Source organism: Ursus americanus, chromosome 8, assembly GCF_024610735.1.
Source record: "Ursus americanus isolate L20-20 chromosome 8, mUrsAme1.1.p, whole genome shotgun sequence".
In the NCBI taxonomy this organism is placed as follows: domain Eukaryota; kingdom Metazoa; phylum Chordata; class Mammalia; order Carnivora; family Ursidae; genus Ursus; species Ursus americanus.
In genome coordinates, this window is record NC_142134.1 from 2,227,698 (window position 1) to 2,254,782 (window position 27,085).

At 38.7% G+C, this 27,085-nt stretch overlaps 1 protein-coding gene across 2 annotated transcripts in view; it reads left to right on the plus strand.

Moving 5' to 3' along the window:
• MANBA (mannosidase beta) overlaps positions 1-27,085 on the plus strand; it is a 112,330-nt gene that overhangs the window by 17,788 nt on the left and 67,457 nt on the right. For both annotated transcript variants that reach the window (XM_045792612.2, XM_045792620.2), the window contains exons 3-7: positions 719-824; positions 1,645-1,815; positions 7,670-7,793; positions 22,003-22,178; positions 23,088-23,198. In XM_045792612.2, coding sequence (XP_045648568.1) covers positions 719-824; positions 1,645-1,815; positions 7,670-7,793; positions 22,003-22,178; positions 23,088-23,198 — 688 coding nt within the window. The remainder of the gene's footprint in view (positions 1-718; positions 825-1,644; positions 1,816-7,669; positions 7,794-22,002; positions 22,179-23,087; positions 23,199-27,085) is intronic.

The following is a 27,085-nucleotide window of genomic DNA, read 5'->3' on the forward strand; positions in this document are numbered from 1 at the left end:
TTAAATGCATAGATACTTCTTAGTTAATGTGTTCTCTTACATAGTGTCAGTAAATGCAGTATTTTCTGAAAATGCTTTATATTTACTATTTAATTATCATAAGAATTTTGTTAAGTCCTAGAAAAAAGTCAGTACATTTGGAAATTACAAGCTGTGCTCATGATTTTATGGCAATTGAAATACAAGAAGAAAGGTAAGCTAGATCACTCAGCATAGCAAGGGTATTATTCTAAGCAAAATAAGTCAATCAGAGAAAGACAATTATCATATGATCTCACTGATATGCAGAATTTAAGAAACAAGGCAGAATAGGGGAAGAGAGGAGAAAATGAAACAAGATGAAACCTGAGAGGGAGACAAACCATAAGAGACTCTAAACAAAAACAAACAGAGTGTTGCTGGAGGGGAGGAGGGTGAGGGGATGGGGTGATTGGGTGACATGCATTAAGGAGGGCACGTGATGTAATGAGCACTGGGTGCAGCTATGAATCACTGAACTCTACCTCCGAAACTAATAATACACTCTATGCTCATTAATTGAATTTAAATTTTAAAAAATGTATTAAACAAATACTTAGGAAAATTTCATTGGAAACTGCCTTTTAAGAATGTGTATTTTCCATGAAATATTTATTCCTTTCGTTTTTAACTAATAAAAAAAGATTTATCTAAGTTAATGTTTTATACATCTTGTTTTAAAAATCTTTTCTTTTTTAAGCAAATGGCAAAAAATGAATTTGATTTTCGAGGGCGTCGATACAGTTGCAAAAGTCCTGCTAAATAGTGTTCCTATTGGGAGAACAGGCAACATGTTCAAAAGATATGTAAGTATACAGGGACATCAGGTTAAAACCTACATGTATGTGTTTGTGTGTTAATTGTTCTGAGTAAAGAACGGTAAGGGCATAATGGTCCATGCAGGCGGGTACAAGCTGTTTGCACTGGGTAAGTCACTTTCTTTCTCAGTTGCCTCACTGTAGAATGATGAAAACACCACAGACCCTATGGAGTTGCTGTGACTCCTTAATAAGCTAATTATAGAAAATGTTTGACACAGTTCTTGGCACACGAGGAGTGTTCAGCAAGTGCTATTCCCTTCTCTGTTGTTTGGTGATCCAGAGTTTCATGCAAAACACCAATTGACAAACTACTAAAACAGAAAATGTCCTTTTCTTTCTGGAATAATTACATTAAGGTATCATATCCTGATCTCCATTCAAGGGTAGACTTTTCAAAACAAAAATAACTTATGACTTAGAAATACATGCTGTTCATACCAGAGAGTCAGGCTGTCACGAAGCATCTAGGAAATTCCTTGGCAGTTCAAGGCCACATGTAAATAGCCAGAGCAGACATTCCAGGGCTAGAGATATTTTCTACTTGCTCTCTTTGCCTAGGACCATCATCTGTCAGTGCATATGGAAGGGGAAACCTGGAAGTCTGCTTTTGGGTAGGAGAATGTGTTCACTTGTGCCTGTAAGCAGGCAGCTAGGTTATACTATTTCAATGAAGTGCTTTCTTCCCCAAAAAGGCTAACCTTAAAGATTTCAATTATTTTATGCATCTTTCCTATGTTTTTATATATCTCTCTCTAAAATTTTACACACGAGTCTACTTCCACATCTGTTCTTTCCTTTAATGCAGAGCTTTGATATTACCAGTGTGGTTAGAGATGTGAACTCCCTTGAGCTGCGTTTCCAGTCACCAGTGTTGTATGCTGCCCAGCGGAGCAAAGCTCACACGAGCTACTCCGTGCCTCCAGACTGCCCTCCGCCTGTGCAGAGGGGCCAGTGCCATGTCAACTTCATTCGAAAGGTAACGGTCTTGCAAAGGGTGGGGGCTTTAGCCTTGAGGATGGGATATGCTGGCATGTGAAATGCTTGTTGGAAGACACCCATAGTATTTCAGAAGTTGGGCATCTCTTTCCTGCCTGCTTCATGGGATTAGAAACCTGAAATCAGAACCAAAAGATTATATGGATTTTTGTGAAGAATCTTTGTCTTCCTAGATTTCTTTCCTGAAGCGTGCTTTAGAACTTAGGTAACAACAGGGGCGCCAGGGTGGCTCAGTCGTTAAGCATCTGCCTTTGGCTCAGGGCCTGATCCCGGCATTTTGGGATCGAGCCCCACATCAGGCTCCTCTGCTGGGAGCCTGCTTCTTCCTCTCCCACTCCCCCTGCTTGTGTTCCCTCTCTCACTGGCTGTCTCTATCTCTGTCAAATAAATAAATAAAATCTTAAAAAAAAAAAAAAAGAACTTAGGTAACAACAGAAAAGGAAGAAAAACAGGTGACTGCTAATGTAATTTTACAAATTATTTTTTTAAGATTTTATTTATTTATTTGAGAGAGGGAAAGGGGAGAGCATGAGCCGGGGGAGGGGCAGAGGGTCAAGCCAACTTCTCGCTGAGTGGGGAGCCCAACGTGGGGCTCGATCCCAGGACCCTGAGATCATAACCTGAGCCAAAGTCAGACACCTGTGTATTGTTTTTTTAACATTTAGGTTTATCAAACTTTTCACCAGAGTGTAAGGTTTATATGTATTAGTGATTCTTGTTACTAAGAAGCCTTCTGCAAATATTAATATATTTGCTGATGTGTTCTTATATTTTACTGCTAGTTTCCCTTAAAATCTAACAAAAATGACAAAATCCGCAAGGGGATTATCTTTTCTTTGAGTTTCATCTGAGTCTAAATAACTTGAGTTTATTCCAATACGTGGTTAGATTAGTATTCTATGTGGCATTAATTTTTTGATTTTATTTTTATTTAAAAAATTTTTAATTGTGGTAAAACATACATAGCACCAAATTTGCTCTCTCTACCATTTTTAAGTGTGTGGTTCACTAGTATTAAGTATATTCACATTGTTGTGAATCCAATCTCAAGAACTTTTTCATGTTGCAAAACTGAAACTGCATACCCATTATAAAACAACTCCCAGGGTCGTCTGGGTGGCTCCGTTGGTTTCTGCTTTTGGCTCAGGTCACGATCCCTGGATCCTGGGGTTGAGCCCCACATTGGACTCCCTATTCAGCAGGGAGCCTGCTTCTCCCTCTGCCTGCCGCTCCCTCTGCTTGTGCGCTCTCTCTCTCACGAACAAATAAAGGTGTTAAAAAATAAACAAATAAATAAAAAACAACTCCCTATTTTCCCCTCCTCCCAGCCCCTGGAAACCACCATTATTTCTGTTTCTATGAGTTTGGCTACCCTAGATACCTCAGATAAGTGGAATCCTGCATATTTGTCTCGTCGTGCCTGGCTTATTTCACTTAGCACAATGTTCTTCATGTTGTAAGCGTGTGTCTGACTTTCCCTTCCTTTTTAAGTCTGAATAATATTCCATTGTACGTACCTGCCACATTTTGTTTATCCATTCACCTGTCAATAGACATTTGGGTTGCTTCCGCCTTTTGGCTGTTGTGAATAATGTTGCTACGTATGGATATACCAATATCTCGTTGAGAGCCTGCTTTCGGCTCTTTCGCATATATACCAAGAAGTGGGATACTGGAGCATATGGTAATTCTATTTTAAATTTTTTTAGAAATCGGCATTTAATTTTAACAACAAATGTAATCATTGGTTTCATTGTGAAAATACTAAGAATATTTTCCCAGTACTTGTTAGCTAAAGCCTCGTTTGATAAATTCTTATTATTTCAACTAAGTGGCTCTCTTCAGGCTGGAGGGATTTATCATTAAATTATGTTTCTTTAATATAAGTGCTAAGGTCAAAATTATGCCTCCTCTTGTGTTGTACCTAAATTTGGGTCAGTGTCTCAGTGTAACCATAGTACAGTGTTCATAGTACCAAAAGGAACGGTCTGTAGCTGAGCAGTCAGGTGTTCTGTGGAATACTGTGTACTTAAACTTCTGTTTAAAATTCATCTTTTGTTTTTGGCCTGTGGCTTCAAATGGCACAGTGGTTTGAATACTAGAGTTTGCACTTTTTCCTCTCTCTTCTTCTATCTTTAATCTTCTATCAAAATGAGGACTTCCTGGATCCTAATGTTACTTTTCAGGTCGTCAATAAAAGTATATATATGTTATGCATATATCCATGTAGTAGTTTTCCTCTACCCCACCATTCAGTTTGTGGCATATAAAACACGCTTTCAGGACACCTGGGTGGCTCAGTTGGTTAAGTGTCTGCATTCGGCTTGAGTCATGATCCTGGGGTTCTGGGATCCAGCCTGCTTCTCTCTCTCCCTCTGACCCTCCTCCCTGCTTGGGCTCGCTTTCTTTCTCTCTTTCTCTCTAATGAATAAATAAAAAGTCTTAAAAAAATAAAACACACTTTCAGGTTATCTAGATAGAACAAAACCCTCATCACCGAAATCAGGAATCAGACCCAAGATTCTGCTCTCAGGGTCTGTGGAACACTAACCCTGGGGCAAACTTACCAGAGCAATGAATTGCATCTTGATATTTCTCGCTAGACCGACATGGTCCAGTAGAAAGAGACCTGAATTGGAGAGCAAGTCAGGAATCTTAGATCTGAATTCTGGCTTTATGACCAGAATGATCTTAAGCAAGTCCATCATTTATATGTGGAGCTAATCCCTTCCCTTCTTGACTATGTTGATAGGAGCATATAGTGAAATAATAATGTAAATGCATTTTGCATACTATAAAGTGCTGTACAGCGATTCAAAATGTAGGGAGGTGTTATTATTTATTTTGGAGACTTATTTCTGTAGTTACAGACTTCTAAGTGTGTAACTGATTATATGAAGTCAGTGCCATAGAGTTATCAACACAAGTCCCCACTTGTCTCTGCTTCCTTCTCTGTCCAGCCTGGTTGGTGGGGCACATCACTTCAGCTACCCTCCTAGCAATCTTCTTTACCATCCCCCTTGTTTTCTACCTACATCTCTGGCTGTTCCTTCTAAGTTGCCTTATCCAGATCAACCTACCCCTCTTAGAAGTTGTATTATTCATGCTTTGCTCTGTTCTGGACACTTTCCTCCTCATTTTATACCTTCTCTAGGCTATCTCATTTAGCTTCACTTCTTCAATAACCAGTCGAATTTCTAATGACTTCTAATATTATGTCTTCAGTCCAGATCTCTCCTCAATTCCAGACCTTATACCGCATTGCCTGCTTGGCGTCTTCACTTGCCTGATTCACAGGGACCTAAAGCTCAGCATGTCCAACACTTGGATCTAAACCCTCCTCCTAGGGTTCCCTGTCTCAATGAGTGGAATGCCATCTGGAATAGTTGCTTAAACCAGAAACCTAAGAGTTATTTTTGATAACTCCCTTTCTTTCTTTTCCCTGCTCCAATCCATCCCTAAGTCATTTTGATCATGTGAGCATTACCTCTTCAATAGTTCTTTAATCTTCCCATGCTCTACTTCTACTATCATGCTTGAGTTCAATCTATCATTATTTCTTGCATGAAATATTACCCTGGCCACCTAACTGCAACCTACAACCTTATTTGCCTTCCTCCAGTTAATTTAACATAGAGCAGCCAGAATGTTCTTTTCAGACAAAAATTATTGTAGCACTCTTCTTAAAACTCTTCAGCAGTTTCTCATTGCCTTTAGGCTAAAGTAACAGGTCTTAGTTTGGTCTGGCTCATGCCCACTTCTCCTGTCTTCTCCCCATCTCTTCCCATTGTTCCCTCTTCATCTCTTGGAATGTGTCATAGTCTGTTGTACCTCAAAGCCTTTGCACATGCTGTTCCTTCTGAAAGGGATGCTTTTACTTCCTTATCCCCTAAACACACTGGACAAGTGGTGCTTCCCCTTCATATCTCCGTATAAAAGTCACTTTTATTCAGGGAAACCTGTCTTGACACCTTTCCTCCTCTCCTCCATTATATTGTTCCCTGTCGATGTCTTGTGCATTTGTGATGATTTGTTCAGTACCTGAATTTCTTGCCATATTGTGAGCACTATAAATGGAAGGACTGTCTATTTTGTACATTGATGTCTCCCAGCCTGAAATATAAAAAGCACTTCACAAATCTCTTTTGAGTAAGTAAAAACTTTTATCTGAAGAAGTTGTATGAATAAGAGTGGGGAAAATTGTCTGCCTTATCAGATACTGAATATTTTCGCCCTCCTCCTAACCCCTGTCTCCAATAAAGGAATTGCACATCTGAACTTACAAACTCTTTAATAAATAGCCTCAAGATGGTTTTCATTCCACACATGAGAATCTGATACTGAAGTGGTGAATTCAGACAAATGTGAATGCTCTCAAGTGGTTTTAATTCTTTGTTTTTCTCTGTAATGGAAACTAATTTATCTCTATCTCAGATAAATACAGATCTTCGGAAATAATACTTAAATGAGAACAGTTTGGCCGATTCCTCAGGCTCTGTTCTACAAATGTTCCATTCAGAAGGATCTTAGTACTTCCTGTGGTGCTTACTCCTTTTTAAAAGCTGAGCTCATAGCCTCAACGTGTTAATTATCTGTATTTTTAAATGGTTCCTCGTTCTTTATAGTTACTACACTTAAATAGAATGTCCTTTATAGTTATTACATTTAAATACCACAGTAGGTTCAGAGATATTTTGGAGAAGTTTAAAGCGTGACCCTTGAGTTGTTTCAATGTCATATGCTTTTGAAGAATCAATGTACATAATCAGATTTTATGTTCTTAAAACATTTCTGCCAGACTTAACTATGTTGCATAGGTTCATGTATTGCTGTATAACAAAGTATGCCAAAACTTACTAGCTTAAAATAACATTTATTACCCTAGTTTCTGCCAGTCAGAAGTCTGAGTGTGGTGTAGGCAGGTGCCCCTGGCTCAAGGCCAGTTGTGAGGTTACAGTCAAGTATGGACCAGGGCTGCGGTAATCTCATGGCTCTACTAGGCCTGAAGTGTCTGTGTCTAAGCTCACTCACACGGTTATCGGTAGGCCTCAGATTGACGTTCAAGCCCACCTACTCACGTGGCCTCTCCACAGAGCGGCCTCACAACATGGCAGCTGGCTTCCACAAAACGGCCAGGAGAGAGTGGGAGAGAGCACCCAGAACTGAAGGTGCAGTTTTTTATAACTTAATTTTGGAAATGATATCACCTCTCCTGTATTCTCTTGGTTAGAAGTGATTCATTAGGTCTAATCCATACTCGAGGAGAGTGGATTGCACAGGGTGTGCGTACCAGGAGGGGGTCGCTGTAGGCCATTTTAGATGCTCTATTTGGGACATACACATATACACGAACACTATTATAGACTGGGTTTTGTGTCCCCCTGAATTTTTATGTTGAAATCCTGATCCTCAGGAGCTAAAAATGTAACGTTGTTTGGAGATAAGGTCTTTAAAGAGGTGCTTAAAACGAGACCTTTAGGGTGGGAGATAGTCAAGTATGAATGATGTCCTTATAAGAAGAGGAAATGTGTGTCTGTGTGTGTGTGCACAGAAAAGACTATGTGAAGGCCCAGTGAGAAGGTGGCTATAAGACCAGGAAGGAGGCTTCAGAGGAAACCAGACCTCCCAACACCTGGATCTTAGACTTGCCAGCCTCTAGAACTGTGAGACAATGAATTTCTGTTGTTTATGCCACATAGTCTGTAGTATTTTGTTATTACAGACTTAGCAAACTAATATACATGTATGTAATATTTTAAAAGAACAGGTTTTTCATAGTGTTTAAATTTCATGGTAATTGGGATCTGTCTTCTTTTTTCCTCTTGAAATTACAGGAGCAGAGTTCCTTTAGTTGGGACTGGGGGCCATCCTTTCCTACCCAGGGCATCTGGAAAGATGTCAGAATTGAAGCCTATAACATTTGCCATCTGAACTACTTCATGTTTTCCCCTGTATATGGTAAGCTAAGAGATGTGATTTCTTGTTTTTCTTTTTTGAGCCTCCTCTATGTAATAAAATTGGGTTTATAATTTGAATATATAAACTTTTCAGAGACTCATTTAAAAGATTTTATGGCACATTAAATTTGTCAGCATGAAAAATATACACAAAGTGTGATTTGTCATGAAAATTTACAATATAAAATAGGAAGGAGATAGATAATTTTAAACATATTTTGAAAAGAAAAAGAAAGAAAGCAAGAGCAGCTCTAGGTTTCTCTGAGCTAAGTGTTCCTTCTAAAAGAATTGGGCCTGCTGCCTTGTACTCCTCTTCGCAGCCTCTGTTCTCACTTTCAGAACTCCAACTATGCTGAGTTCTTGATTCGCTCACATCGCTGGGCTGACTCTATCACTGCACAGTTTACGCCTCTGAAGGCTGTGACATACTGGCCTTGGTAAGAGTTGAAAATAAACTGGAATGCAAACAAGGCGTAGAGAAAGTTTTGTAAGGTAAAGAATACTACTTTGTCAGCCAAAGGAGCTATTCACAAGAAAGGAGCATTGAATAAAGCTTCAGACATCTCACTGATGTCAACAAGTCAGTGAAAAGCCCGTCAGATATTTGTTGCGTTGTTTGCCTGACACTGTGTGTGTTTAGCGTAGGAAGGACCTAGAGTATGTATACTCTCGCCTGCACATTGGTTGGGGTGGGGATGGGAGATGTGAACAATTTACCGCACCAAACAAGACTGTAATAGGCTTGTGGGATGGGAGCCCCAGTAGTTCCGAAAACCAAAGATCAGGGAGGATTTGCGAAGTGAGAGAAACCAAGTGAAGGGGGATCTTGAATGATACCTCACGGTGCTCAGTCCGGTTACAGGCAGGCCTAACTGGATGGAATCAGCAAGAATGTGGTGTGTAGGTACAAGGGTTCTGTTATCTTAAAGGCCCTAGTGACCCAAGAGTGCTATTCCATCAAGCCAAATCTGTTTTCTAAAGGCAGAAGACAAAAGCAAATCAGAGCTGGTTGGTAATTGAGGTTATTAAGCACTGCTGGCATTTTTAAGCGTGGAAAGGGCATGAAAAGTTGCAATTTAAATTGCATGTGTAAATGTGGCTGTTCATAGCCCTGTAGTGCTTCTGAACTATTCAGAGGTGTAACTGGAACTGAGTTTTGCTACTAAATTCAAAGAATTGTTCATTCTTCCCCATTCCCACCGATATTTTTTCCTCGGGTATAATAAAGTCTAGGGAATGGAGGGGTCTGATTTTGAAGTTTTATCAGTGTTTTAGGTAGTTTGCAAAAAGTGCTATGGATTCTAGATACCCTGATACCTGAAAATATTTGAATAACACTGTTCTAGTTTAATTTAAAATTTTGAAAATGAGACTAAACATTTCTTCCTGAATATGAGTCATTAAAGTTCAGTTTATTCAACTAATGAATCATCGAGCCTTACATCGAAAACCGGGGATGTACTGTATGGTGAGTAACATAATATAATAAAAAATCATTATAAAAAAAAATAAAGTTCAGTTTATTAGTCATTAGTGACTATGTGAATTTTATTGGAATTAAATCAATTTAAATGATACTTAAAATTTAATTAAGGGGTGCCTGGGTGGCTCAGTCTGTTAAGCGTCTGCTTTTGGCTCAGGTCATGATCCCAGGGTCCTGGGATTGAGCCCCACATCAGGCTCCTTGCTCAGCGGGAAGCCTGCTTCTCCCTCTCCCTCCGCTCCTCTCTGCCCCTCTCTGCCCTGCTCATGCTCTCTCTCTCTCAAATAAATAAATAAAATCTTAAACAAAAGAACAAACGAAAAATTTAATTTAGATTCAGTGTAATCAATTCCCCATATCAGCTACATTTTTGATATTTTGTGACTGCAATATATGTTGTATTTAACATAGAGAAAAATATGCTTCCTGTTTAGAAGATATGCCCTATGCATATCAAGCAGTAATTCTTAATATGATGTGTGACACTTTCTGTGTTCTCCCCATTGAGGCTAGAAGAAGATAACCTTATTGCTTTTCCAAATGTTCAATTTATTTCTGAATTTAAAATTAGTAAGTTTACCACTGAAGATCAAATGACTGACTATAACTCCCCAATTTAATTGTGAGCAGTAGGCCAGAAAAAAGTCTCTTTGACTTTTTAAAAATTAACTTGAAATTCTTAAGAATTAGTTTACTTTATATATCTGTGTAATACGTGTACAGATTCACATATGTACTTATATATTTATATTTAATATATCAAATTTATATTTAATATATCAAATATATATTTATATTAATTCATATATATAGATAGATATTTCGTTTTCTACATTCTCTGTCCTTATAATGGTGGTTTCTAAACTTTTTTATTTTTCAGTATCCTGTGGTCATTTGTTTGATTTTGCCCTAAACTCAGCTTTCTCAATGATTTTCACCTATTCTTAATGTTTAAGATAATAAAAGCCAGTTTATATTTGAAAAAAATACTGAGGTCAAAGGAAAACAAGAATTACTCCTGTTATCTCTTAGGCTCTTGTCGTTTATCTAGGTATTAAGAGATACCAATTCATTGGCATGACTTTCTTTAAAACCTTGTTAGAAAATATCTGTTTGAATAATTCCTCCTTAGCACTGAAATATTCGAATCAGGTTTTCAATAGCAGTAGCTTGGGACGCCTGGGTGGCTAAGCTGTTAAGCGTCTTCCTTTGGCTCAGGTCATGATCCCAGGGTCCTGGGATTGAGCCCCACATCGGGCTCCCTGCTTGGTGGGAAGCATGCTTCTCCCTCTCACGTTCCCTTTGCTTGTGTTCCCTCTCCTGCTCTCTCTGTCAAATAAATAAATAAAATCTTTAAATAAATAAATAAAAAATAAATAGCAGTAGCTGTTCTAGGGAACCCACATTTTCAGTGTTTTGAACAGTGAAAGATTGACCCTGGTATTGAAAAGGGAAGCTCAGAGGCTTTTTACTGGGTGTAGAAACCCAGGAAGATTCTCCTGTCCTTTTCTCTTGGGAAGGGGCTGGAAGAATGACCCCATCTGCCGGGGGAGCGGAGCGGAAAGTCTGTCTGGACTTGGGTTTCCGAGGTATGTGGGGAAGAGAGATGGGAGAAGATAGCTGGTAGGAGTGAATGCTCTGATTCCAAAGATGAAGACATTTATAAGCAAGTCATCTGGCCCAAACCGCAGGCCCTGTGTGGCGGTGGTGGTGGTGCTATGTGTGTGTGAGAGACAGAGAGAGACATATATTCATTTATTGATCGTCTTCTCCGTGCTAGGTCTTTCATATTGGTAATCTGATGTGAATTGTTCACATTATGCCCTAAAATTGATTAGGGAAGGGTGATCACATAGTTTTACGAGCTTCTCATATGCTTCCATAAACACAGTAAGTCCAAATATATGATAAGTATGTTCCGATGAAATGCTACATTGTTTAGTCTTGTGTTACTACAGTCCGAAAAAAATAGTATAGGTAAGTTTTTCAGTATGTGCATCTTCCTCTTGAGCTGAGGTGAACTGTGGATCTTTGACCTGTGCTCGGGCACTCCCACCACCCCAGAGATGCTCCCTTCCCCTAGCCTATCCACATGTACTTGCTGCCTCAGCCTAAAGTGCCCCCTCCTTCATTCTCAAAGACCTAGCCTTTGAGTTGGAGGAGTTAGTTTAGTTCTCAGCTAGACCCTGGCCTGCCCTACAGAAGCCTGTATTGAAGGTCATTGCTGCCCTTTGCCTATAGGGAATATAATATTGTAATATAGCAAAGATTTGTCAATCTTTGTTTTTTTTTAAGATTTTATTTATTAATTTGACAGAGAGACAGCCAGCAAGAGAGGGAACACAAGCAGGGGGAGTGGGAGAGGAAGAAGCAGGCTCACAGCGGAGGAGCCTGATGTGGGGCTCGATCCCAGAAGGGCAGGATCACACCCTGAGCCAAAGGCAGACGCTTAACGACTGAGCCACCCAGGCACCCCAAGATTCGTCCATCTTGCTTAATGCCTTGTTTGATGCATTTTTTGAATGCACTCATTTTGACTCACTTTTTCTTTCATCTTTGAATTACTTTACCCATAAAATACCAGTATTCACCCTTGAAAATGTCTTTAATGGGTAGGTGCGTTGCTTGGCTAATCTCTCCCGTGATTAGCTGCCTTGTTGCCTGAATAGATTTTTTTTTCTCTGGAATTTACCAATTTATCTTTGTTGGGGGAAATTTTGCTTTGCGTCTGTTTTGCCTTAGTTTCATCTTTGAGGGTTTTGTCCTGCTGAGTAAGCAAGGAGATCTTGCTGCTCGTAAAGAAGGGGGAAACAGCTGTTGTAACTGTGAGCCTGCCTCTCTGGCTAATGCAAGCTGTGAGCTCTTTGAAAACCAGCTGCTGAAGGCTGTCCTGTAATTCTAGCAGGAGCACAGGAAAATATCCTGTGTTTGAATTGAAACGTTCTGTGGCTTGGTCATTTCAGCTTGTTGTCATGGCTGTTTCTTCACGTGCACAGGACTACCTCTTCACTGCAGCTTTCCTTCACCTATTAAAGACGCAAGAAGCAAGCCGGCAAACGGAGGAGCTGTTAGCTGCTCAGCAGGGTGAAGTTTATCAAGGCAGCTCTCTTTGAATAGCTCCCCCCCAATGAGATGAAGCATCGTTTTTCATCTTACATAAGCAACCTGCCATCCTTTGCAGATCCTTGCCATGCTGACTTCAATGTTCTTCCATCTCCGTGTTAATTCTTAACCCCCCGGATACCATCCTGTATTCTTTTTTTTTTTTTTTTTGTAATTTTATTAATTTATTTTAACTTATTCCAAGTGGCCCAGTATTTTTTTTAATTTTTTTTATTATATTCTGTTAGTCACCGTACGGTACATCCCTGGTTTCTGATGTAATGTTCCATGATTCATTAGTTGTGTATAATACCCAGTGCACCATGCAATACGTGCCCTCCTTACTACCCATCACCAGTCTATCCCATTCCCCCCTCCCCCTCCCCTCTGAAGCCCTCCTGTATTCTTAACTGTGAACTTTGGGTATATTTTGTTTCTCTAAGTAGATTCAACATCTTGCTTTTTTGGGTTGGGATATAATTTATAGTGTCTGTCAGGGTTTACAGACAGTAATTATTCAAGAAATATATTTGCACTCTTTGATGTTCCCATAACTGTTGACCGGCTCTTGTGAGATAGTCTAGGTTACAAAGATGGTATTTTGACAAACGGAGGAACTGTGGCAACATATAATTATGCACTTAGTAGAGGGTCAGACACATTCCTTACATTTGTAGATTTCAGCATTCTTTTTCACAGACCCTTTCATTAAGAGGCTAACATTTTATTGTTACATTCCACCCCTTCCCCCAAGTGCTTTGTTTCACGTTGAATGTATTTGATATTTGGACTTAGGATGAAAAGCAAAAAGTACCTTTGCTTCTATCATTTTATTTTATTTTTTTCATTATGGTAAGTGTACTTTTTAATCCCCATCACCTATTTCCCCTATCCCCCCCCCCCCCACCTCCCCTCTGGTAACTATCACTCTGTTTCTTGGTTTGTCTCTCTTTTTTTTCCTTTGCTCATTTGTTTGTTTCTGAAATTCCACATATGAGTGAAATCATGTAGTATTTGTCTTTCTCTGATTGACTTATTTCACTCAGCATTATACTCTCTAGCTCCATCCACATCGTTGCAAATGGCAAGATTTCATTCTTTTTATGGCTGAGTAATATTCTATTGTGTATATATACCACCTCTACTCATTCATCTATTGATGGACACTTGGGCTGCTCTCATAGTTGGCAGTTGTCAATAATGCTGCTGTAAACATCGGGATGCATGTATCCCTTTGAATTTGTGTTTTTGTATTTTTTGGGTAAATACCCAGTAATGTGATTCCTGGATCCTAAAAGTATCTTTGCTTTAGGTTTTCTTCAGTGTTTATACACCAGTGTCAGTGTGTGCCTGCCAGTGGCTTTCTCTTTGAGAGGTGCTTCTGTGAGAGATGCATGCCAAGTGAACGCTAGAGTCAGGAAACCGAGGCACTTGTCCTTTGGCTCAGGAGCTTTCGAGCGAGGTTCTGTCGCTGGGGCCTCAGGAGCCTCATCTACAAAGTGGTGCGGAGATTGCCAAGTTTCTTCTGCCTTTAGCATTCCGTAGTTCTTCTTCTGTGTTGTAAGTTATAGCAGTCATTTTAACCTAGCGAGGGTGTAAGTAGAAGACATTCTACTTATAGAAGAATTCAGTTTTTCTTGAAGCTAGACACCTGACTGATAAAGACATTGATACTTGCGGCTTAATTATAATCAGTTAAAGCAAGGGTTAGGATATAGTTTGAGAGTCTTTCTGATAGTTATGGACACATTTGAATTCAAGTAACTCAGTCATCTCTTATTTTTCTACTTCTATGTCTTTTTACACTTTTCTCTTAGACAACTGAATAAAGCTATTTTCTTTTTTTAAAGACTTTACTTTTAAGTAATCTCTATATGCAACATGGGGCGTGAACTCACAACCCCAAGATCAAGAGTCACATGCTCTACCAGCTGAGCCAGCCAGGTGCCCCAAGCTGTTTTCTTTTCTTTCTTTCTTCTTTTTTTTTTCCTGACCACATCTTGACAAAGAAGTAGACCTTATGGGAATATAAAAGGAGCAAACTGACATATCTTAGAGGATTTTAAAGGTTAATGTATTGGCCACATCTACACAAATTGAAACGATCTTGAAGATTGTTTGGATGAGGAAGCAGCACACATTAGTCTGGTTATACAGTTGCGTACTCTTTATACAAATTTTCAACCAAGTTAGATTCATGGTGGTCGGTTGGTGGGTTAGTTTTTAAAATGACCTCACCGAATCAGTTTTGGAAAAACCTGAAAATGAGTCAGTAGCCAGAACCACATTCTCTGCCGTTCTCTGGGTTGCCTGCCTGATTGAGGTTAATATGGAACAAACTATAGACCGTGGTCTCTTCTAGGGAGCAGGCCATCAGCGAGGGCATCCCTGAGTCTCTGGGCCAGGAAAGGCCTCAAGTTGTAGAGAGAGCAGGTCAGCCTTGCCTGTCTACCCTGCTTTGATAGAATTCCTGTGTTGTTTGGGCTCGGGGTTGATTAGTCAGAGTGAGGAGAGGATGTAAGTTTGGTATAATTGGGAAGGAGACCTGGGAGGGGATTTTGAGTCATTTAATAATTTTTCTTCTCAGCTATCCCTATCCCCAGTACTTTATCCGTTTTTGGAATTATTTGCATTCCACTGCAGGAGAGCTGGGAGTGATAGATATTTGTTATTTTTTAAATCTACATCTTTTATTTATTTTTATTTGTTTTATTTCTTATTTTTTTTATTGGAGTGTAGTTGACACATAATGTTACATTAGTTTCAGGTGATTCAACAAGTCTGTGTGTTAGGCTGTGCTCACCACAAGTGGAGCTACCATTAGTCACTGTACCACACTGTCACAGTACCACTGACTGCATTTTCTATGCCGTACCTTTTCTCCTGTGACTTATTCATTTTATAATAGGAAGCCTGTATCTCCTGCTCTCTTTTATCCATTTTGCCCACCCCTCCGTCCCCCCAAACCACTGCCTTTCTGGAAACTATCAGTTTGTTTATTTATGTATCTGTTTTTGTCTTTCGTTTGTTTTATTTTTTAGATTTTACATGTAAATGAAGTCATACAGTATTTGTTTTTCTTGTCTGACATACTTCACTTAGCATAAAAACCTCTAGGTCCAGGGGTTCCTGGATTGGCTCAGTCAGTTAAGCGTTGACTTTTGGTTTCAGCTCAGGTCATGATCTTGGGGCCAAACCCCGCAGCACAGGGCTCCCTGCTCAGCAAGGAGTCTGCTTCTCTCTCTACCCCTCCCCCAGCTTGTGCTCTCTCTCTCTCTCTCTTTCTCTCTCTTTAAAAATTAAATAAATAAATCTAAAAACAAAAAAACCCCAAACCTCTAGATCCATTGTATTTTGTGACTGAATAGAATTCCGTCATACACACATACACACTATGTCCTCTTTATCCATTTATCCATTAGTGGACACTTAGGTTGCTTCCATATCTTGGCTGTTGTAAATACTGCTGCACGGAGTAAAAATGCAGTAAAAAAATGCATTTATCTTTTCAAATTAGTGTTTTTGTTTTCTTTGGGTAAATACCCAGTAGTGGAATACTGGATCATATGGTATTACTATTTTCGACTGTTCGAGGAACTTCCGTATGGTTTTCCACAGTGACTTCACCAATTTACATTCCCATTGACAGTGCATAAGGGTTCCTTTTTCTCCACATCCTCTCCAATGCTCGGTATTTCTTGTCTTTTTGATACTAGCCGTTCTGACTGATGTGAGGTGGATCTCACTGTGGTTTTGGTTTGCATTTCCCTGACGATGAGTGATGTTGAGTGTCTTTTCATGTGTCTGTTGACCAACTGTATTGCTGTTTGGGAAAAATGTCTGTTCAGATCCTCTTCCTATTTTCTAATTGGATGATTATTATTTTTTTTGGTGTTGAGTTGTACATCTTCTTTGTGTATTTTGGATATTAACCCCTTATAGGGCGTATCATTTGTGAGTATCTTCCTGAATTCAGTTGCTTGCCGTTTTAGTTTGTTGATGGTTTTTTTTGCTGCTCAACAGCTTTTTAGTTTGATATAGTCCTACTTGTTCATTTTTGCTTTTATTTCCCTTGCCTTAGGAGACATATCTAGAAGAATGTTGCTTAGGCTGATGTCAGAAATTACCCCCTATGTTTTCTTCTAGGAATTTTATCATTTCATGTCTCACATTTAGGTCTTTAGTCCATTTTGACTTAATTTTTGAGTATAGTATAAGGAAATGGTCTAGTTTCATTCTTCTGCATGTAGCTGTCCAGTTTTCCTAGCACCATTTATTGAGGAGGCTGTCTTTTCCCCATTGTGTATTCTTGCCTCCTTTGTCATAAATTAATTGGCCATATAATCACGGGTTTATTTCTGGAGTCTCTATTCTGTTCCGTTGATCTATGTGTCTATTTTTGTGCCGGTGTCATATTGTTTTGTAGTGTATCTTGAAATCTGGAATTGTGATACCTCCAGCTTTGTTCTTTCTCAAGATCACTTTGGCTGTTCACGGTAGCCAGGTTTGGGAAAAGCCAGTTTTGGAAAAAGAATACCCATTTTTTCTTTACTTTCTTTTCGAAAGAATTCTTTACGAAAGGGTAATTTGTCAATGCTAGGAGAGGTATGGCAGGAAGCTGTATTCTAGAAATGGGTCTTAATTTATAAGAGGGAGCTCTCCTTAACTAGAAACAGGATTATATGTTTAAAAAGTAAAAAGATGTGACCAGCTAATACCAGGAAAATTATTGATGATTTAAGACTCTATGTGTGCTTTTGGAAACTAAATTACTTAAATTCTCCATGACTTCTGAAAGGAAGGGTTGTATTCCATTTGGAAGAAGAGGAAAGGACAAAATATATCGGTATAGTGTCTCTGCTGATGACACGATAGACTTGCAAGTGTTCGTATTTGGTTTTTGAATTCTGCAGCCTTAGTTTTTTCAGTTAGCAGCACCCAAGGATTGACTGGATGAGCCCTAGAGGACTGCTGATTTACTTTAGAACTTCCCTGTTAGAAGCAGTAGACACTGCCAGTAAGCTTTGGGAACTGCATTGTGTTCCTGCCAGAGGCTCTTACAAGCAGCTGATCTTCCACTGAAGAGGAAGTGATAGGAAACACCCAAGGGGTCAGCTTGAACTTGGGTTATTAGTAGGGCAGAACTAAAATCCTTACATAGAAATTAAAGAAAAGGAGATTTTAGTTCAATGTGAAGACTTTACTATAGTCAAAACTAGCAAAAAGAGGCGGCTATTTTGTGAGGCAGGGTTTTTTTCATTACAGATATTAGAGAGATTTTTTAGGGTGGGGATCAGTAAACATTTTCTGTAAAGGGTCAGAGAGTAAAGATTTTAGGCTTTTTGGGCCATATGGCCTTTGTTGCAACTATTCAACTCAGCCATTGTAGCACAAAGGCAACTGAAGACAGCACATACACAGATGAGCGTGTTTGTTTTTGTAGCCTGCTGGGCTGCCGTAAAAATACCGTAGGCTGGGTGGCTTCAACGACAGACATTGATTTCTTACAGTTCTGGAAGCTGGGAAGGCTCAGATCGAGGTGCAGGCTGATGGGTTTGTAGTGACTGCTGTCTTCCCGGCTTGCAGATAGCTGTTGCTTGCTGTGTCCTCACGTTTGGGGTGGTGGAGGGAAAGAAAGAAAAACAGACAGACAGAAAGGCAGACAGAAAAAAAGAGAGAAAGAGATGAAGGGAGGGAGGGAAAGAAGGAGGTAGATCTCTCCCTCTGGTGAGACCACAGACCTATCAGATGAGGGCCTCACCCTTACGACCTCACTTAACTTAATTACCTCCTGAAGTACTTAACCTCCAGATAACAATCATACTGGGGAGTTAGGGCTTCCACATATGAATTTCGCAGAGGTGGGGGGAACACAATTCAGTCCGTAGCAGCTGTATTCCAATAAAGTTTTATTTATAAAAAAAACAGGAGGCAGGTCAGATTTGGCCCAAAGACCAATTGTTCGTCAGCCTGTGGTCTAGGGGAAATTAAACACTTATTGGAAAGTAGACTAGATGATCTGTCAACAGCTAGTTCAAAAGTTTTATGACTCTGTGCTGTTGTGATTAAAGACTCAGCCAAAGGATGTATTTGATGTCTGTCATCACTTGATATCATTAAAATAAATGCTGCCCTATATCATTATGCCCTCTCTGCTGTAAAAATTCTGAGCACCAATAAGACATGGTTCTGGGGGAAAGTATTTGGTTACGATTGGCATAACTTAGAGGTTAAGTGTACAGCCTCTAGTTTCAGACTGTCATGGTGCATGTCCAAGCTCCACAACTACTAGCCTGTGGCCTTGTACAAGCTACTTAATTCCTCTGTATTTCAGTTTTCTTATCTAGACAAGGATGATGATAATAGTATTTACCTTATCGAAACGTTGTGATGCTTAAATAAGTTAATACAGTGCCTAGCTCACAGGAAGTTCTTGGTAAACGTCATCTATTACTATTCCTTGAAATAAGAGATAGTAAAGGAAGCCAGAGGGAATATGATAAGGAGCTAAAGGTCAAGTAGGTGCCAAAGATTTAGGGATATTTTAGAAAATAAATACCTTTGGATCAGATTATAGTGTGTGCTTCTGTTTAAAAACAATAAAAATTCTGTAAAGGAAAAATTGAGAGAATTAGTATATACTTGGTAGGAGGAAATTATCTTTAACAAAGTGTGGTTGTCTTGATATACTTTATCTTAGAAAAACTGGAGGCTATGGGTGGGTAAACTCGAGAATTGGCTGGATCAGAACAAATTAATTCAAGGCTCATCAGCTAGTGTTCTGAAGAATGGATCATTTCAGGGGTGCCTAGGGGCTCAGTCGGTTAAGCATCTGCCTTTGGCTCAGGTCATGATCTCGGGGTCTGGGATTGAGTCCTGCGGCCAGCTCCCTGCTTCGCGGGGCATCTGCTTCTCCCTTTGCCCCTCCCTTCCCCAAGCTTGTGCTCTCTCTCTCTCTCAGATACATAAATAAAATCTTTAAAAAAAAGAATGGATCATTTAAAAAATAAAATAGTTCTTAAGTCAGGATTAGTTTTACTTCCATGTGCATCCAATCCGTCTCTGCTTTCGGTTGATGTGGGACGCAGATAGTGAGACGTGCTATGATCGTCTGTACCGTAGTCCTGGTTGTGGCTCTGCATTTGTAAGGAATGCCGGTTCTAAAGTGTTTGCTCATTGATCAGCATATATACTTTTCCTTCATTTGCAGCAGAGCTATGATTATTAGTCCCCTCCTTATTTGTAGGAAAAGGGTCTCTAAGATTTGTCAGCTGATAACCTTCTCCCATCTCTTTTTCACAAAGAAAAATAGAAGCCACTCAGCAGGAAATTCCTGTTTCTTGCCCTAGATCATACAAAGCTAAGTACATCTGCACCAGGCAGTGTCCTTCCTGTGGCAGTAAAGAAAGAGAACTTTTGTTGGTGGCCCTGACATCCTGCCTAGGCAGCCGTTCTGGGTACTCCATCCCTGGTTTCTCCCGTGTAACTTAAAAAATAGGAGTCAGCTTTTCCACTCTGCTCTTGCCCAAAGCCTCCTTTGGCATACTGTCTTATTTTAAAACCAAAACCAAACACAGATTCTATTCTGGAGACTAAATGATTTAAGTTTAATGGATGATGGAGTCAGGGGTTATATTACACGTAATATAAAACACTGCTTCAGATCCCTCTTGCAACATTCTACCCCATTCACAGACTCCATTCCCAAAGTGTTATTCCTTAGGCAACTGTCTCATCTTTCTTTTCTCCCCGTGACTTTTCCTCTTCAGCCATGCTCCCTTTTCTTTTTCTTTTCTTCCTCTCCATTCCAAGATTTTCCAAGTGGCACCTTCTATCCCTTTTGCACAGATAGAAATTTCATGTCTCTCTGCTTCTTCTGTTCTTATCCTGCTTTATCATTGTGATGGGTTCCTTTGTAATTTTTTTAAAACACAGATCTGATTGTGTTTTCCTTTTTTTTTTTTTTTAAAGATTTATTTATTTGAGAGAGACAGTGAGAATGAGAGAGAGAGAGCACGAGAAAGGGGAGGGTCAGCCTCCCTCAGCAGACTCCCTGCTGAGTAGGGAGCCCAGCGTGGGGCTGGATCCTGGGACTCCCGAATCTTGACCTGAGCCGAAAGTAGAGGCTTACCCACCCAGGCACCGTGTGTTTTCCTTTTTGATGAAAAATCTCCAGCAGCTCCTCATTGATCTAGGGTAAAGTTGTCAAACTCCTCACACGAGCCAGGATGAGCTGGACCTGCTTACTTACTCCGTCACGCTTATCTCCTTTACCAGTTTCATTATTGCTCAAGTTTTTGTTAAAAGCATTGCTCTCCTCACTCACGGCTCTTCACCTTTGCTTTTCATCCTGCCTAGAATACTTCTCATCTGCCTTTGAACTTAGCGAAAGCATTCTTCTGGGCTCAGCTAGATACTGCTTTGTCATAAAGGCCTTCCCTCACCGTCTGTAAGTTAAGTGACCTTCCTTCCTATGAGTGTTTTCTCAGGACAACCTCATATTTCTCCCATTGCGGTATTATTTCACTTTTGTATTGGTCTATATCCCGTTAGCCTCTTAACTCATGCGGTCAGGGGCCATGTTTATCGTGGTCACCATGTAATTCCCATCACTTAGCAAACTACATGGCACACAGAATGTTCTCAGTAAATATGTATTGGTTACATAATCTACATTTAAAATAAAATGGTTGACCATTGAGCAACATGGGGATTAGGGGCACTAACTCCCTGTGCAGTTGAAAATTCACATGTAACTTTTTTTAAGTTAATCTCTACACCCACGTGGGATGTGAATTTACAATCCCAAGATCAAGAGTCACAGGCTCTACCAACTGAGCCAGCCAGGTGCCCTATTGACTCCCCCAAAACTTCACTACTAATACAGACTGCTGTTGACCAGAAGCCTTACAAATAACACATAGAGTTGACTAACACATATTTTGTATATGTATTATATATTGTACTCTTACAATAATACCTAAATTTTTCTTATATTTTCTTTGGTATTTCTAAGCTTTATAGTTCTACTATGAAGTTTTTCAAATTGTCACAAATCTCCCAAAGACTTTCCAATATATTTTTTGAAAAAAATCACATAAATGGACTCATGTAGTTCAAACCCATGTTGTTCAAGGGTCAACTGTATATCTCTGCTTTTTCACACGATTAATTCTACTACATCTAAGTTTATACCTTATTAAATGGCTTAGAAACTCTGTATTTTTACTTTGCTTTATAAAAAGGAACAAGCATGTATCAATCTTAGAAAATTTATGTTATATTTTCATTTGTGATATTCTATTCATGCCCTATTTATAAAGTTTTTATGACTTATGATTGTAACAAAAGTATATAAAATATATACTTTTGGTTATTCTTCTTCACAATGAATGATTTAAAAAAACACAAAAAACCAAAGTGAATGATTAAACTCTAAAGATTAAATGAGAATTTCCGCTGGACTTTTTGTCATGACAGGATCTGTGGAGTGCTTATTAGTTTAGAAGCTGCTTCAGTTTTTTCTTCAATGAATCCTAAGGAGTACAGCAATAATGCTTGGCATATTTCATATATATGTATGTATATATGTGTTTCTTTTCTTTTATTTTTCTCTATGCCTTAGATAACCATACCCAGGAGTGGAGTCTTGAAATAGAGTCTTCTTTTGATGTTGTCAGCTCACAGCCAGTTTCTGGCCAGGTGATCGTAGCCATCCCTAAACTGCAAACACAGCAGACACACAGCATTGAACTTCAACCTGGGGAAAGGACTGTTGAGCTATTTGTGAAAATTAATAAGGTGAATGATGATACTTCCTTAGAGCCACTAGATGAAAAGCAATACTATTCAAAAGAAATGGCTGGAAAGAAGGGACTGAGAATGAAAGAAAAATGTACTTTTCCATTTTCTCCTTCACTTTTAACCTCTCATATGTTTTGTGTGTGTTACGAACTAAGGAATGATATTCCCAAGTTTTAAGAATAAGGAAATGGAGAATATGTGATTTGGCCTCCTTTTCTCCCAGGAAGTCAGGTGTGTTTTACCTGAATTTTTTTTGCACTGTTGCAGTATCCTAAATCCAAATACATTCTAAGCATTGCATTTAAATACAGTGATTATTTCTGTATGATTTCTGATTATTTCTGATTTCACTGATTATTAAATACAGTAAATTATTTTGAATATTGGTGCTTATTTTATATGCAAAAATCTAATTCTAAGCTCATGATCCTTCATGGGTAAAAGTGGGCTGTATTTTCCCTTTTCTTTTTCTTTTTTTATTCCTGTAATTGATCATTGTGAACTGAACAGGATGGAGTAAAGCAACATTGTGACTATTTGGATAAAGTGAGGACCCCAAACAATTTCTGGTTCTGGGCTTGGGAGAAGAGTCAACCTCAAAGTCCAATTCTAAATGTTAAGAACACAGAATAAATGTAAATTTCAGTGTTAAAAATGGAAATAATTGCTTTTCTGAAAACCCATGTTATTCTGTTCTTTCTCTTTTTGTATATTAATCCATGCTGAACACCTATCATGTTGATTTTTAAATATTATCTATGGGTTGGTATAATTTGGCATAATATGGAACCTAGAATTTCTGTGCTTGACTCTATGAGGCATCGATACAATGCTCTTAATCACTGTATAATTTTGTGGAAGATATGCCACAGATTACTTAGAATAACTTACATTATTTCTTCAAAGAATGTTACCGTAGAAACTTGGTGGCCTCATGGACATGGAAACCAGACTGGATACAACATGACAATTCTTTTTAAACTGGATGGAGGCTTAAGTATTAAAAAATCAGCTAAGGTAAGCAAATACTTTAAAATACTTCGTGAAGAAAAAGTATATTTCTTGTTAAAATAGCAAAACAGATCTTTGTAGGAAAAGAAGAAACCAGCAAAACTCCTGTAACCTCATCACACAGAGACAGTCACTAGTAACAGTTACATGCATTCCAGAGCTGCTCTCTGTGTGTATTTATATTTATAAATGGATCAGACTTTACATATTATTTTATTTATAAATATTCTCCTACTGTGTTCTTAAATTGTACGTTATATCAAAGTAGTACGTATGTATAATTTTAAAGCTCAGATATTACTAGAAGGTAATAAGGTATCTAGCCCAATGCTTCCTGTTCCTATTTTCTATTCCTCAGGATCAATCATTTTTAACTTTTAGTTATTTCTCCTGTTTATCTTCATTTTCCCAAATAACCTGCTTCTACTGCTGTTTTCTAATTTTTCAGTTTGATGTATTATCTATTGACTTCAAACCTAGAGGATGAGGATATAGCTGTCTTACGTGATTCTCTCTGTTGACCCTTCTTGGCCCCCAGCATACATATTTTGCCTCCCTCTTCCCTTCCAATGTGGTCCAATGGCCATTTTTGTTAACTTAGTACTCAGTGTTTACATTATTATATTATGAATATACTATTCAAAGCTGAATTACATGGTATACTAAAATCATATTTCCTTTCTTTTGCAACTTTCTCTTTTCCTTAGAGTTAATAATTGCCTCATGTTACCAGTTGCTTTGTTTTTCTTTTATCTTCCTCTAAATCAAGTACAAACTCTCTGACATACTTGAAATACCTTTTAAATTTAGTCACACTCACTAGGTGGTCTCTCCATTGTTTATTGTTGCTATTATTATTCTTTTAATTTTTGGTATCTCTCAAAACTTCTCTCTTCTTCATCTCCCTGATTTTTCTTGGTTACTGTCTAGACCTTCTACTTAACTGTTGTCCTGGAACTTCCTTTTATTATTATTCTTGGAATTTTATTTATTTTTCTTCTAGGAATTCTAGGTATTCCCTTCATCTTTCTTCTGGATTAAACATGGAACCCTGTTTCTTTGGACCCATGTTTCTTCTTTTTTTTTTTTTTAATCTGACTTTCCACATTTGCTGATACACTATAGATTCCTGAGAATGGGTGTGTAGGAGATAGCATTTTTGAGAACTTGTAGACGTGTAAATACATAAAGTCCATCTTCAGTTACTTGATAGTTTGGCTGGGTATGGAAGTCTAGGTTGGAAATAATTTTCCTTCAGAATCTTGAAGACATTCCTTCATTATCTTTTAGCTTTTAGTATTTCTGTTTTGAAATATAGTTATATTCTAATTTTTGTTTTCTTGTATAGGAATATTTTTGTTGGCTTCTGGAAGCTTTTAGGATTTCTTTATCTCTGATAATCTAAATTTAAAAATTGGAAAATGAGTGGATTTTGGTTGTTGTTGTTCTTGTGCCAGTTATCCTTGTGGGCTCTTCCAATCTAGAACTCAATCTGGAAATTTTCTTGTATTATATCTTTTATAATTTTTCATTTATTATCTTTGTTTTGTTTTTTTGGTACAACTGTTGATTAGATATTGGGCCTCCTGGACTGAGCAATATTCTTAGATTTTCCTTTCTGTATTCTATCTTGTCTTTTTATTCTGTCTTCTGGGAAATTTACTTGATTTTATCTTCAGTTTTTAAAATTAGATAGTTTATTTTTGTTGTAACTAAAAAGTTTCTTAAAAGTTTTTTATTTTTTATAACTTTATTAAGTTTTTAAAGATTTAATTTAAACATTTTTTAAAAAAGATTTTATTTGAGAGAGAGAGAGTGCTCATGCAAGAGAGTATAAGCAGGGGTGGGCAGGAGAGGCAGAAGCAGACTGCCTGCTGAGCAGGGAGCCTGACGTGGGTTTCAATCCCAGGACCCTGAGATCATAACCTGAGTCGAAGGCAGACCCCTAACCAACTGAGCTACTCAGGCACCCCCCCCTTTTTTTTTTAAGTACTCTCCACACCCAGTGTGGGGCTTGAACTCACAGCCCCAAGATCAAGAGTTGTAAGCTCTACTGAGTGAGCCAGCCAGGCTCTCCAAAAGGTTTTTATTTTTAAATTGCATTCTTTTTGTATTTTATAATTATAGTATCTTCTCATTTCTCTGAGAATGTTAATTATTACTGTAAGTATTTTTGAAGTTTTCTCTGCATTGTTTTGTTTTCCATATTTCTTTACTTCTTCTATTTGTTTTGATCTCTGTCTTTCCCATTAGAGATCTTCCTTGACTGTCTGGTGATCCTTGGTGTCCATTCTGAAGATTGACTCACAAAAATGCAGATTTGAAGTCCTATATGAGCTTCAATATTCATTATTCAGGTGGAAACCCAGCTTTATCATGGTGTGATGCCCACATGTCAGTAGCTAGAGATTGTGTGTGTGTGTGTGTGTGTGTGTGTGTGTGTGTGTGTGTGTATTTAGCTTTGCCCATGAGGACATTCTCCACTCTCCTGCCTGGGGAATATAAGACTGGTTGTTATCATTCAGGGAGTCTAGTGGCAGAAGGGGACTAAGGTTCTGACATGGAGCTTACAGTTTCATCTGTTCCCCCTCTCACAGTATGCCTTGTATCCTCAAGCCTCTCTGATTCTGAAAGGCAAAATAATAGGTGAGCCTCAGGGTCCCTTTTCCAAAGCAGTGTACTTGAGTCCTGCTTTTAGAATTAAAACATCTTATATAGGTCATTATACATAAAACTGCCTTTTCATGTCACTTTAAAAGTTCTAAAATTGAGTCAAGATTGAAACTGGAGCTATCTAGAGAGGACAATGGGGAAAAATAGTCCCTGTACTCAAAAGTATTGCTCTCAAAGTACCTCTAGAAAAATCTCGCCCCCCTCCTCCATCTGTCAGGGACCATTACAAAAAAAAAAAAAAAAAGATACAGGGTGCCTGGGTGGCTCAGTCGGTTAAGTTTCTGCCTTTGGCCCAGGTCATAATCCCAGGGTCCTGGCACTGAGTCCCGTATCAAACTCCCTGACCCGCGGGGAGCCTACTTCTCCCTCTACCTCTCTCTGTCTGTCTCTCATGAATAAATGAATAAAATCTTTGAAAAAATTGACCATGATACATTTATCACACCCATCTAGATTAACAAGAATTCTTTAAAAAACTAAAACTAAAAAAATAAAAAATACAATAAAAATGTTTCCTCCTGAAGGTATAACCATCTGTTTTGTCTCTAAATCTGTGAATAAACCTTATGGTAACCTTAGCTAGAGGATATTGAAGGGAAGATTTGTCTTTAGTCTAAAGCAATGACTAGGTCCTGCCTGGTTTGGGGTGTAGCACCCAGGATTGAGGAGAACTACGGTTTGGTATTCATTAGCTGTAGGTTACGTATTTAGTCCTTCAAGTGTCCTTTCCTTATATGTAAAATGGGACAGTAAAGATGACGTCACCTGGATCTGGCTTATAATAGTGTACAGTAAGTAGTGGCAATCTTAATCCCCTTCATAGGTCTCCTCCTTCCCCCAATATCAACCTTTGGTGTTTGTGGTTGGCTGGGGTTATACTCTGGTGTCGTCTCTCACATTTGGGGTTACCTGTCCTTTGGGCCAGACACCATGCTAAATATGGAAATATACCTTTAGAAGCTCATTATCTATTTTTTCTTTGTTTAATCATGCTCTGTATTTTCTGAGACATTGTGAGTGTGTGTGAATGTGTGTGTGTATGTATGTGTCCACAGTGTATATAGGGAGAATATCCTAGAGCTTGTCTGAAGGGCCAAAACATTCACTCTTATTCTAACTCTCTTGGTACAAGATGTCTGCTCTCTCACATGTTGAGTTGTGTCTGTTATTTTCATGAAAGGAAGAAGAACTTCTGTGTTTTTCTATTTGTGGGAAATAAT